This window comes from Oncorhynchus nerka, linkage group LG20 (genome assembly GCF_034236695.1).
Source record: "Oncorhynchus nerka isolate Pitt River linkage group LG20, Oner_Uvic_2.0, whole genome shotgun sequence".
In the NCBI taxonomy this organism is placed as follows: Eukaryota; Metazoa; Chordata; class Actinopteri; order Salmoniformes; family Salmonidae; genus Oncorhynchus; species Oncorhynchus nerka.
This window is the reverse complement of record NC_088415.1, coordinates 72,483,597-72,498,154: the sequence shown is the minus strand read 5'-3', so window position 1 is coordinate 72,498,154 and position 14,558 is coordinate 72,483,597. Positions and strand designations below refer to the sequence as shown.

General features: G+C 43.7%; 1 protein-coding gene across 1 annotated transcript in view; it reads left to right on the top strand.

Moving 5' to 3' along the window:
• The window catches only part of LOC115103087 (beta-1,4-galactosyltransferase 2-like), a 156,303-nt gene extending 141,959 nt beyond the window's left edge, over positions 1-14,344 (top strand). The window contains exons 6-7 of the mRNA XM_029623710.2: positions 2,214-2,318; positions 10,767-14,344. Of these exons, the coding sequence (XP_029479570.1) occupies positions 2,214-2,318; positions 10,767-10,917 (256 nt within the window). The 3' untranslated portion in view covers positions 10,918-14,344. The remainder of the gene's footprint in view (positions 1-2,213; positions 2,319-10,766) is intronic.
• The last annotated feature ends 214 nt before the right edge of the window (positions 14,345-14,558 follow it).

Genomic DNA, 14,558 nt, shown 5'->3' with positions numbered 1-14,558 from the left:
TATATTATTATATTATATCGCTCAATACTCTCTCTTCATCATTCCCCCTCTGATTGGTTTCGAAAGGTTTGATGGAGTTCAAGGAATCTGGTTCGGAATGAAAGCGCCCACAGATCCTTGGCACACAACGCTGTTCAATACGATTGAGCCAATTTTGTGTGCTCGCTGGGCTGAGACAGCAGGATGTTAAAACATGGAGGAAAGAAGTCAGGCTAATGGATGGAAGGGCGCAGCAGCACCACGTGGAGTCCCATGGCGTATGACCAAACAGAACAGTAAATGATGACAAAGAAACCTGTCAGACAGCCATGTTGTCTCATACAGTACATCTCAGGTCATGGACACGACATCCTACAATCACATCTTACAATCAATCAGGGTTTCTGGTGAAGGATGTTCCCGGAACGTGTCAGATTTCTTTCTCCTCAACTTGTCCTAAAGTAAAGAAATGGTCAAAAAGGATGTATGCCTAACCTCCTGCTGATGTCTGTAAATGTTATTTTGTGAGAAAGAATCGAGTGAAATAAATGATTTTGAATGTACATCCAGACACTTGTCTTAATTTAACTCTAGGGTAGTCCTTTGGGCCCAATATCTTCAGCTTACAGTACAAACTAAGTGCCATAGTATTGATTAACTCACACATGGATTACCCAGGCGAGGCTAACCATTGATTGAGAGATAGAGCTGAGACTGAGCTCTGTGCCCATCCCTCTACCTACCCTCTTATATCCTTGAAATCACTGCAGTTGGTTGGAGCTTTTTCCACCTGATACCTTGAAACCACAGTTAACACTACAGAATGCCTTGAAGCCAAAGAAGTCACTGAATAGTTCAGTTTCCAGCTAGTATGTAACTGGCCTGAAGTGGATGGTAATCATGTAGGTGTACAGAACTTGACACAGACCCAGATGACCATTTAGTTCTAGTAGCTTTTACCAAGCTCTAAATGAGTGAGGTAAAGTATACATACCTATTCTGGTTACAAATAGTAGGTTGCATCCCAAGTGTCACTCTATTCCCTACAGAGTGCACTACTTTTGACCAGAGCAATGTGAGTCCTGGTCAAAATGTGTGCACTATATTTGGAATAGGGTGCCATTTGGGATGCGGGCTGTTTTTTTCCTCCAATATTTCCCTCAATTAATCCTTACCAGGCCTCCTCGCTGGTGTTAATGGAAGAAAAAACCCGCAAGCCCTAGCACACGGAAACAGACAGACAGACACTGTTTATGTTATCGATCTCCGTCATGTACTAGGAAGGAAGAGGAAGGTCCAGAGACGGAAGCAGCAGCTAGCCTATCACTTAAGCTGGAGCAGCGGGATGCTCACATGACCGATTGTTGTCTCCAGGGGTTCCACACAGATAAAGAGCCAAATGGGGAGATTATAATGACCCGATTGTTCAAGCAGTCAAGCAGCTGGAAGCAGCATTTTACTCAAACAAATGCCTTTGTTTTCCAAGACAGTTAGCAAGGCTGCTTTTGCTGGTCCCTTCAGGAACGCTAAGAGACACTTAATGGGAAGAGTCTGAGTTTCTTTCAATATGTTCTACTGAATATGTATTCAAAAATGTTTTTTTGACTCGCTTGGCATTTTCCTCTCATATGTTCTAATGAGGCTTTGATGGCAGGATGCAGAAGCAATGTGTTTTGCTGGTTGTTTGTCAGTCAGTAAGAGCGAGGCCCACAGATACAAACTGTAATATCAAGGTTGGCTGCACCAATAACACAGGAGATCCAGCATGAATCAGAGCATTACAGAGAGAAATAAAACCATTTCATCCCATCTTGGGAACCTAACATTGTAAACATCCAAACACACACAAGGTTCCATATCACTGCGTAAAGGAATATACAGTAATTTCTTCCCTCTAATTCTAGAATAGGCTTTAGTTTGTACTGGTTGTCTACAGTCAGTGCCTTGCTTTAACCCATTTTTGTCGCATTACAGCTGAAGCTTAACTTGAGATTGCTATGACAGTGTCTGGTCATGGCTGGCATTGCTACAGCAGTTTGGAGCGGTTATGACTTATATTTCTATGGCTGTAAGTGTGATTATGGTTCCCAATTGGAAACCTATTTCCTATGTAGTGCACTGCTTTTGACCAGTGTCAATAGGGCTCTGGTCAAAAGTAGTGTGCACTATGTAGGGAATAGGGTGCCGTTTGGGATGAAAACTCGGATCCTTTCTAAACCATGACTCTGTTGTAGGATCACCCTCAACGGGATGAAGGTGGTTCGACCGGACGTCCGGATCGGCCGCTACAGGATGATCAAACACGAAAGAGACAAGCACAATGAACCCAACCCACAAAGGTTTTGTATTTGATTTCTATATTTTCCTCTCTAGACACAAGCCTGGTTCCAGATCTGTTTGTGCTGTCTTGCCAACAATGACATAGGAGTTGTCATGACAGCTTAAAACAGATCTGGGATCAGACTTTTCCTAGGGATCTTTTTCCCGAAGGTACTGAAAGCTGTTGTTTGCCTGGTTTCCAAAGTTGTCTTTTTGATAAAGGTTGCATCACACTCAACACATTATAATACCAGCTCGCGGTTATAAGGCTGCTCTAAGATGAATCCCCCATGTCATATCCCATAGATTTGGCTGGAAAATAACAACTCATAACACTTATCATAGAAATGGATTATCATTGTTTATTCACTGCTAAGAGGGCTCTTTCATACATGAATAGACAACCCATCAATGACTCTAAAAAGAGCAGATCGATAACTGCATGGCTATATGCAGCGCTGTTAGTTGTGATTGTTCCTAAACCCCAGAACCCTACAGAGCTGAGCTGCAATTTGCAAAACATTATTATTGCATAGCATGAGTGCACACACTGTAGAAGTTACAGACTGTTATTGATCACATCCAGCCCCGTTGCTGGCTCTTACCATGCTCTGAAGGCTAAATAACCATGGGGAGGCCATTTCATCCTCGGCCTGATCTTGGTTCTGTTAGTTTTCCATGAACTCCCACTCCCTATGATTTCCAATGTGTGAAGATAACAGCCACAGAAGACAACGCTCATTTTGATGAGTGCCTCAGACAATACTAATAATGAACCAATGAAGAGCCCGTGCATAGCTAGCACGAGAGCCTAATAAACAAATTTCCATGGGAGAATGTAAATGAATTAGTTGTTGTTGCTGCGCCTAATGAATTGAAACATGTTGATGTAAGAGGGGTTTGCTGTGCTGACATAGCCAGGGAAGCTTGCTGTTGTCTGTTTGGCTTGTGGCTGTGTGGCAGGTGGATGGGTTGATAGATACTGATCTAAGTACTTACCATGCAATCCCAATCAACATGAATCCAAATGGCACCCTCTTCCCTTTATAGTGCACTGCCACATGGCCTGGTCTAAAGTAGTTCACTCTAGGGAATAGGGTGCCTTGAACCTAACATGTGCCTAATATGTACCGTCACTTGTAACATATTCCTTAGATATGTAGCTGTCCTGCATGAACACACTGTGATGTATGTATAGTCTTGGGTCATTTAATTTAGTATAGGACATGCTATCAGAAATGAATTACAAGGCTTGTTTTTGTAGAAATGAAAGTGTGTCATGTCACCTAGGCTACTCTAATATGGGTCAGAGTTATTACTTGCTGAATTGACACCAGTTGAGTTCTATAGACAACAAGAGCAGGGTCGACATCCGGTGCCATTGGCTTTATGACAACCAATACATCAGAGACTAATTTTAAGGAATCTGTCGCTGACTTGCCTTGTGATGGATTTTAAGGAATCTGTCGCTGACTTGCCTTGTGATGGATTTTAAGGAATCTGTCGCTGACTTGCTGTGTGATGGAGACAGAGAGAGAGAGAGAGAGAGAGAGAGAGACCTTCATCCTTTGACTGACATTTCCAGCACTTTATTCTCCAGCCTGACTTGATTCTGATCCATGAGCCTCGGCTTTCGCGAAAGTTGTCATGGACAGAATTTATTTTGGGCCAATAAATAATTAATAAATGCCAGGAAGAGGAAAGATAGACAGAGATACCCCTATTAGCGAAACCTCCCTAAAATTGTTTTTTGTTCCTCCTTTGGGGATTATTTGAAGTGTTTTAATTCATAAAATAATACATTTGGGTTTTAAAATAGAGGGAAGTAGAAAGCCCTTGAAGGGTCTGGGCTTTTATAGCCAAACCTTTTAGCGAGAGAGCGCTTCTCAAAATTCTAACAGCGTATTGGGAAAGGGAAAGGGGAATGTGTCTTCCGCATCTGAATCAGAGAGGTGCAGGGGGCTGCCTTAATTGGCGTCCATGTCATCGGCGCCCGGGGAGCAGGTGTTGTTGGTTGGTTAACTGCCTTGCTCAAGGGCAGAGCGGCAGATTTTATGGTTCGGGCCTTTAGCCCGGTTCCCTGCAGTTAAGTTATTAATGTCCAATGCTGACTTTGTTATCTCAATACCAAATCATTTCCGGGTAACAATTAAATACCTTACTGTGATTGTTTTCAATTAAAATGGTCAAAAAGAAGCAAAAATAGCATCTTAGCTAAATGCAATTTCTCAAAAAAGACTTGGACAGTCTGGGAGTGGTCAGAGCGAGGGGCCTAATAGGAGTGGGAAGGATGTGTAGCCTGAAAACTAGCTGTTATTGGAATAAAGGAGGGCAAACTCTCTTTGTTATTGGTCTATTAACTTAAACCCCACCCAGCCAACCAAGCTGCCATTTCAGGCTGTCTTTTCAAACAGCTCTTACACTAAAAGTTAATGATCATAATTTTCACAATTTCACAGTATCATTCCAACCTCATAGTGTGGCAATATACAGGTAACTGCCTAAATAAAGGAAACTCCAACATAAAGTGTCTTAGTATGGCGTTTGGCCACCACGGGCCAGAACAGCTTCAATGCACCTTCTACTAGTGTCTTAGTATGGTGTTTGGCCACCACGGGCCAGAACAGCTTCAATGCACCTTCTACTAGTGTCTTAGTATGGTGTTTGGCCACCACGGGCCAGAACAGCTTCAATGCACCTTCTACTAGTGTCTTAGTATGGCGTTTGGTGTTTGCTTCAATGCCACTTCTACTAGTGTCTTAGTATGGCGTTTGGCCACGGGCCAGAACAGCTTCAATGCACCTTCTACTAGTGTCTTAGTATGGTGTTTGGCCACCACGGGCCAGAACAGCTTCAATGCACCTTCTACTAGTGTCTTAGTATGGCGTTTGTCTTAACCTTCTACTAGTGTCTTGGTATGGTGTTTGGCCACCACGGGCCAGAACAGCTTCAATGCACCTTCTACTAGTGTCTTAGTATGGCGTTTGGCCACCACGGGCCAGAACAGCTTCAATGCACCTTCTACTAGTGTCTTAGTATGGTGTTTGGCCACCACGGGCCAGAACAGCTTCAATGCACCTTCTACTAGTGTCTTAGGATGGCGTTTGGCCACGGGCCAGAACAGCTTCAATGCACCTTCTACTAGTGTCTTCATGGTGTTTGGCCACCACGGGCCAGAACAGCTTCAATGCACCTTCTACTAGTGTCTTAGTATGGTGTTTGGCCACCACGGGCCAGAACAGCTTCAATGCACCTTCTACTAGTATGCACCTTCTACTAGGTGTCTTAGTTTCAATGTAGTGTCTTAGTATGGTGTTTGGCCACCACGGGCCAGAACAGCTTCAATGCACCTTCTACTAGTGTCTTAGTTTATGGCACCTTCTACTAGTGTCTTAGTATGGCGTTTGGCCACCACGGGCCAGAACAGCTTCAATGCACCTTCTACTAGTGTCTTAGTATGGTGTTTGGCCACCACGGGCCAGAACAGCTTCAATGCACCTTCTACTAGTGTCTTAGTATGGTGTTTGGCCACCACGGGCCAGAACAGCTTCAATGCACCTTCTACTAGTGTCTTAGTATGGCGTTTGGCCACCACGGGCCAGACACAATGCTTCAATGTCACCAGAACAGCTTCAATGCATTCTACTAGTGTCTTAGTATGGTGTTTGGCCACCACGGGCCAGAACAGCTTCAATGCACCTTCTACTAGTGTCTTAGTATGGCGTTTGGCCACCACGGGCCAGAACAGCTTCAATGCACCTTCTACTAGTGTCTTAGTATGGCGTTTGGCCACCACGGGCCAGAACAGCTTCAATGCACCTTGGCATAGATTCTACTAGTGTCTTAGTATGGTGTTTGGCCACCACAGGCCAGAACAGCTTCAATGCACCTTGACATAGATTCTACTAGTGTCTTAGTATGGCGTTTGAACAGCTTCAATGTACCTTGACATAGATTCTACTAGTGTCTTAGTACCACGGGCCAGAACAGCTTCAATGCACCTTGACATAGATTCTACTAGTGTCTTAGTATGGTGTTGGCCACCACAGTGTCTTAGTATGAACGGGCCAGAACAGCTTCAATGCACCTTCTACTAGTGTCTTAGTATGGTGTTTGGCCACCACGGGCCAGAACAGCTTCAATGCACATTGGCATAGATTCTACTAGTGTCTTAGTATGGTGTTTGGCCACCACGGGCCAGAACAGCTTCAATGCACCTTGGCATAGATTCTACTAGTGTCTTAGTATGGTGTTTGGCCACCACGGGCCAGAACAGCTTCAATGTACCTTGACATAGATTCTACTAGTGTCTTAGTATGGTGTTTGGCCACCACGGGCCAGAACAGCTTTAATGCACCTTGACATAGATTCTACTAGTGTCTTAGTATGGTGTTTGGCCACCATGGGCCAGAACAGCTTCAATGCACCTTCTACTAGTGTCTTAGTATGGTGTTTGGCCACCACAGGCCAGAACAGCTTCAATGCACCTTGACATAGATTCTACTAGTGTCTTAGTATGGTGTTTGGCCACCACGGGCCAGAACAGCTTCAATGTACCTTGACATAGATTCTACTAGTGTCTTAGTATGGTGTTTGGCCACCACGGGCCAGAACAGCTTCAATGTACCTTGACATAGATTCTACTAGTGTCTTAGTATGGTGTTTGGCCACCATGGGCCAGAACAGCTTCAATGCACCTTGACATAGATTCTACTAGTGTCTTAGTATGGTGTTTGGCCACCACGGGCCAGAACAGCTTCAATGCACCTTGACATAGATTCTACTAGTGTCTTAGTATGGTGTTTGGCCACCACGGGCCAGAAGAGCTTCAATGTACCTTGACATAGATTTTACTAGTGTCTTAGGATGGCGTTTGGCCACCACGGGCCAGAACAGCTTCAATGTACCTTGACATAGATTCTACTAGTGTCTTAGTATGGTGTTTGGCCACCACGGGCCAGAACAGCTTCAATGTACCTTGACATAGATTCTACTAGTGTCTTAGTATGGTGTTTGGCCACCACGGGCCAGAACAGCTTCAATGTACCTTGACATAGATTCTACTAGTGTCATAGTATGGTGTTTGGCCACCATGGGCCATAACAGCTTCAATGCACCTTGACATAGATTCTACTAGTGTCTTAGTATGGCGTTTGGCCACCACGGGCCAGAACAGCTTCAATGCACCTTCTACTAGTGTCTTGGTATGGTGTTTGGCCACCACGGGCCAGAACAGCTTCAATGCACCTTCTACTAGTGTCTTAGTATGGTGTTTGGCCACCACGGGCCAGAACAGCTTCAATGCACCTTCTACTAGTGTCTTAGTATGGTGTTTGGCCACCACGGGCCAGAACAGCTTCAATGCACATTGGCATAGATTCTACTAGTGTCTTAGTATGGTGTTTGGCCACCACGGGCCAGAACAGCTTTAATGCACCTTGACATAGATTCTACTAGTGTCTTAGTATGGTGTTTGGCCACAACGGGCCAGAACAGCTTCAATGTACCTTGACATAGATTCTACTAGTGTCTTAGTATGGTGTTTGGCCACCACGGGCCAGAACAGCTTCAATGCACCTTGACATAGATTCTACTAGTGTCTTAGTATGGTGTTTGGCCACCACGGGCCAGAACAGCTTCAATGCACCTTGACATAGATTCTACTAGTGTCTTAGTATGGTGTTTGGCCACCACGGGCCAGAACAGCTTCAATGCACCTTGACATAGATTCTACTAGTGTCTTAGTATGGTGTTTGGCCACCACGGGCCAGAACAGCTTCAATGTACCTTGACATAGATTTTACTAGTGTCTTAGGATGGCGTTTGGCCACCACGGGCCAGAACAGCTTCAATGTACCTTGACATAGATTCTACTAGTGTCTTAGTATGGTGTTTGGCCACCACGGGCCAGAACAGCTTCAATGTACCTTGACATAGATTCTACTAGTGTCTTAGAATGGTGTTTGGCCACCATGGGCCATAACAGCTTCAATGCACCTTGACATAGATTCTACTAGTGTCTTAGTATGGCGTTTGGCCACCACGGGCCAGAACAGCTTCAATGCACCTTCTACTAGTGTCTTAGTATGGTGTTTGGCCACCACGGGCCAGAACAGCTTCAATGCACCTTGGCATAGATTCTACTAGTGTCTTAGTATGGTGTTTGGCCACCACGGGCCAGAACAGCTTCAATGCACCTTGGCATAGATTCTACTAGTGTCTTAGTATGGTGTTTGGCCACCACGGGCCAGAACAGCTTTAATGCACCTTGACATAGATTCTACTAGTGTCTCAGTATGGTGTTTGGCCACAACGGGCCAGAACAGCTTCAATGTACCTTGACATAGATTCTACTAGTGTCTTAGTATGGTGTTTGGCCACCACGGGCCAGAACAGCTTCAATGCACCTTGACATAGATTCTACTAGTGTCTTAGTATGGTGTTTGGCCACCACGGGCCAGAACAGCTTCAATGCACCTTAACATAGATTCTACTAGTGTCTTAGTATGGTGTTTGGCCACCACGGGCCAGAACAGCTTCAATGCACCTTGGCATAGATTCTACTAGTGTCTTAGTATGGCGTTTGGCCACCACGGGCCAGAACAGCTTCAATGCACCTTGGCATAGATTCTACTAGTCTTAGTATGGCGTTTGGCCACCACGGGCCAGAACAGCTTCAATGCACCTTGACATAGATTCTACTAGTGTCTTAGTATGGCGTTTGGCCACCACGGGCCAGAACAGCTTCAATGCACCTTGACATAGATTCTACTAGTGTCTTAGTATGGCGTTTGGCCACCACGGGCCAGAACAGCTTCAATGCACCTTGACATAGATTCTACTAGTGTCTTAGGATGGCGTTTGGCCACCACGGGCCAGAACAGCTTCAATGCACCTTGGCATAGATTCTACTAGTGTCTTGAACTCTATTGGAGGGATGCGACACCATTCTTCCACAAGGTAAATCACGTTTTTGACTTCACTGCCCCTAATATGCCCATATACTCACGATGTGTGTAGTACTTAGAGAAAGGCTACACAAGAAGAGCATTAAGTGTCAAATCACTGTCCTAAAAACCTGGATTAGCCTATTTCCTGAAAAAAACTAATTATTCTATCCTTGCACTCTAATTATTATGTTGTATCTGTCCTCGTAGGAAAACGCATTATGCCTCCAGAAATGTTTCTTAGGTCAACAAATTAGCCTAGTTTACCATAATTATGCAGCTTCCGTTGCAAACCCAGTCTTACCCACCAGACATTCCAGGGCATTCTTCAGCGTATCCAGGAGAGAGTGGTTCTAATCTCCTACCACGACCGGTGTTTACTGTTTACCAAAGCGCATGTTTTTGATGATTAATGTTGACCACCTCTACAGCTCTGTTACTGCCACCCATTCTGCTCTGTTTGGTCAGTAGGAAGTAGGAGATGTGGTTTAGGAATAATAATGAGACATAAGGCTTGTCAAAAGAAGAAAGACTTCCATTCATCATTATTCCAAAAGATTAGTTAGCACTGCCTTACTCCGTGGACTCATGCATATTAACTCAATGAATACAAGGCTTCCTCCTCCCACAGAGTAGCATCGTCATCAAACATGCATTATGAATCATCATCTCATGCTAAAATAGTGGTTTTATGGCTTTTTTGGGGGCTGATGTCTTGTCTCTGTAAGTTGATACCAAAACATGAATAGGGGAAGCTTACTCTGAAAGTTGCATGCTATTACAGTCCATATTTATGTAATACGTGAGAATATCTCCGATCTCATTGTGAGATCATTGAGAGACTATGATAAAGTATAGTAGTAGAGCACATTCAGGCTATTGCCTTTAATCCTCTCTCCTCTTGATAGATTTATAGATAAATCTCTCTCCCTCCCCCTCTCTTTCTCCCTTCCTCTCACTCTCTGTCTCTCGCTACCCCCTCCTTTCTCTCTTAGTCTAAAAGTAATTTAGCTTTAATTTAGATTCCTGACAAGATCTGCGTGTAGAGAAATCTCTGTTTAGCTGTAAGTGACAAGGTGCTGCTGCAGGGTTCTTCTTAGGTTGACTTGGATTGTGTCGTAGTGGGTTTATGTCCAAGCACATAAAAATACATCTTGTTTGATCCATTCACTGCTCTTTGAAGATTGGATATGCACTGTTGGCTACTGAAGCAGTTTATGTACTCTGAATCCCTGCCTCTTCTCAAACAGTAAAAGGAAATCTGAGAAAACCATGGGGTATTGTAGCCTTGGCATTGGACAATGGATGACTGTTACAGATGGATGATTCCTGTATTTGTCCTCTGAGGTCCAGTACATACTCATACCACCCCCTGTTGGCCAATATGGGAATAACAAGAAACATGCAAAATCAAAATGTTAGCCATGATGATTGTGATAAAAAACATGCAATAATATTTCACTGTTTGCTACGATGAAAACATTTCCCAGTAATAATAATGATTTTTCTCCTCTTCTCCAGATTCAACAAGATCCAGAACACCAAGAACACTATGAAGAGAGACGGGATCAGCACGTTAACATACCGCGTGCTCCAGTTTAAGAAGTACCCTCTCTACACCAACATCTCTGTGGAGATCGGCAAACCCCCGCCCCGGCCTTTCAGGGGCTAGACAGATAGAGAGCCCTGGCCTTGACATGGCGAGGGAAGGATGGAGGAGGAGGAAGGGAGATGGGGGAGAGAACTATAATACACAGCAGAGAGGCTCATCTCCTCCTCTACCTCCCTCAGCCTGACTCAGATACCCCCCACCGACCTGCGCTAGGAGCCTGGCCTCTCACAGCCCAGTCTGTGTGGGGATACTGGTACACACTCGTTGCCCTCCCACCCTGCCAACGGCTCAACGGTTACGGCAGGCCTACAACATGGCTGGGACCCTGACTGACTGACTAGCTCTCAGGAATAGATGAGAACAGAGGATATATCAGATTCGATTCAGATTCATTCCCCTGGCGACAGTGCTGCTCTGGAAATGCACACACTGTACATGAAACACACAGCAATAGGTCCAGTGCTACTGGTGTCTCGGTCCTGATAACACAAAGCAACGGGGGTTCAAGAGGAGTCATATTATATTGGGTTGTTGATATGCTGGGGGTTGGGTTTGGGATTCTGAGCAGAACCAAGAAGAACTGCCCTGATCTCTCTGTGAGAATCTGTCAATCAGAACACTATATCGGCGCAAAATGAATGTGTACTGTCTGTGCCTGCATCCAATGTAGGCTTTCCCCATTTCCCATGACGTTGACAAACGGTGCTGGAGGAGAGCAACAATGTGCACCAACACTTTTTATTAAGACAAAGAAGACTTTCTGTGGAGAGAATCAAGGTTGGGTGAATAAAGACCTCCTGGTAGTGGATGGATATGGCTATTCAAGGAACTAGTTTTGACCTGTTTGTGGAGGAGAAAGGTCCAGCAAATAGAAGAGAAGATGGACTTCTGGCATGGTTCTGACAGGTGATTATTAGAGACTATTTTGTTGACGTGTTCTCACGCACAGAGAAGGTTACGTTAGGTCCTGATGAAAGTGTAAACGTTTGCTGTATGACAATGTGTCCCAGACAGTTTTAGACGATCATCTATTGCTCAAATACAAGACTCTTTGCTCCACTTTTTTCTTTAATTTCTATTTCAAAATGCCATCCACGTTTTTGGAAAAGAAAATGACAAGGCATTGATAACCTAGTGGTTTAAATTGTGAATACTGTAAGGACGGTCTAGTATGGTGAATATTTGCATTGTAGCATTCATTTCATCCATTCAAAGTCAGAGGCACTGAAACACTGAGGTGATAAGAACAGAACTGAAGTTGGTTATTTATTGAGTCCCCTCGAATAAATGGAAAACCAGCCCACATATAGTAAAAAAATATATAAAATATATAATTCGCTATTAACACCACCAGTATATAAAAGCCTTTTAACGTCAGTAAGCTTTTTCTTCTCCTTTTCCTTTGTGTACTGCCTAAACACCAAATTGATGCCTTCAGAATTGTTATGAGGGGCAATGATAAGGAATGCTGCATTCTGTTGTGTGAAGTGATGTGGAAATCTCTCTTTTGTACTATCAATGGTTTTCTTGGCCTGGCTTGAGACAGTGAGTATTTAGAGATGCCCCAACCAACCCGTTTCCCCTCTGTTTATTTTAAAGAGCCTTTTCAAGTGCATTGAGTGCATTTCCCTTCTTTTTTTTTTCTTTTTACAACACCCTCCATTTCCTTTCATTTCACTCCCTGGCTCTACCATCCCTCTCTCCGTGTGTGTCTGTGTGAACACCACAGTGTGTTTCTGGACTTGACCATCTGATGAACACACAGACAGCTGTGTCTGAAGCACACTGCTCCTCTATAGAAATATCAGGAGGACTTCAAAAATCATTACTCTTCTCTCTCTCTCTTTCTCTCTCATTCTGCTGCCTTTTCATTTTTGAGTGCACTACTACTGGTGTGAGAGCACCTCGCAAAGAGAATACTCTACTCCTCATTCTACACTGGAGACCAATGTACTTTTACGCTACTGTATTCTGGATGTCATTACTTCTGTCAAATGGGTGAATGCTGTGTATGTACTGCTTTCTGATGGCTGTGGACCATAGGAGTTTGACATATTACTGCCTATGGTCCCAGTACAGTATGATTCATCATCCTGCCAAGCTCCTGCTTTTATGTTCCATGTTGAGGGAATCATTTTCCTAAAGGCTAAATATACTACTTGGAACTGTGGGAAGAAGCTTTTATATATAGCTAGCATCATTACCTCAAATCTGCTTAGCAGAATGAGCTTACTACTGATGCAGTAGCACACAACCCTGAAAATATTTGGTACTGAAGTTTTAGTCAATGGTTTCATTAAATGAAATGCTTTGATAAAAACAATGTTTTGCCAGTGATTGTCAAATTGGCTGGTTAGGTTTACAGACTGGGCTTTTTATCAGAACTCCAGTCAAAGATCTTACTGTACAATTGGTGGATATTTGGTTTACTGTAGAGTAGACTACAGGATGTGATTTCTGTACATTGCTAGCTATCATGTTTTACAGGTGCATGAACAGGCATTACCATATAATTTGTGTTGTGAACAGAGAAAACGTCCAATAGAACTCAGTCTGTTCTGTTAACTTGATATCTATATGGAGATCATTCCCAAGTATGCTAGTACAGGAATAATCCATCCTATTGGTACTATTATATCCATTTAGTCATAAATCATATTGGTATATCCATCGTATGATCTTGTTTGGCCTATTGGCTATATTCTGCCCCACTACCCCACTTATAGTGACTCTGGTGTCACATTGTAGGTACTGTATAATACAGATTTGATATGATGTTATTGACAGGGGGACCTTTCAGCACAAGCTTAGAGGCATCCTGCCCAGGACTGTGTCTCTCCCACGCAGCTCGCCAGCTATAAACCAGTGATAAAGCACCGCTCCTCGTTTGCGTCCCAAATGGCACCCTATTCCCTATCTAGTGCACTAATTTTGACCAGGGCCCTTATAGGAAAGTGGGTGTCATATGGGATGCATCCCTCTGCACCCCCCCCCCCACAGTAAACTATTATTGTGTTCAATTTTGTCCTGGAAATTGATAATTGCTGGGCATCAGCTTTCTTCATTGACCATGTGTTTGATGCATCCTTGAATAATAAAAGCAGACAGGTGACATACTAAGGTACTGTCCACCCTTTGGAGTGTGTCTGAAGTTCTCTTCATCCATCTGTTGGCAGACACTGCATGGCTTCCCCCTTCTACTTATATGTTTCAACCTAATGCCCATTAAGCAATATTTTCCCTCACTGTCAGAGCAGTCATTTCAAGGAAGTGGTGGGTAACTGAAAGAGAAACAGGATAGGATGAGGGCATTCGAGAACATCACCTACTGACTGCCTCGGGCCTTCAAGCTGGAGTGCATTTTTAAAGATGTACTGTATCTAGGTTTTGTACATTGAATGTTGAAAATGTTATATCTTATATAGAATGCATAATGTTATATCAAACCAACCTTTTCTATACAATCAATAAATCTAATGGTAAATGAGATACACTCACGTGATTGGTTTGTTTTTCCTTGCCAGATGAGAAAATATGTTTCACCTGAGTTGTCAAATGTGTCCTAAATGGCACCCTATTCCCTTTATAGTGCACTAATTTTCAACAGGGCCCATAGGGCTCTGGTTAAGAGTAGTGCACTATGTAGGGAATAGGGTACCATTGGGATGTACCCATCCTGATGAGGGGGCTGATACTTTTTT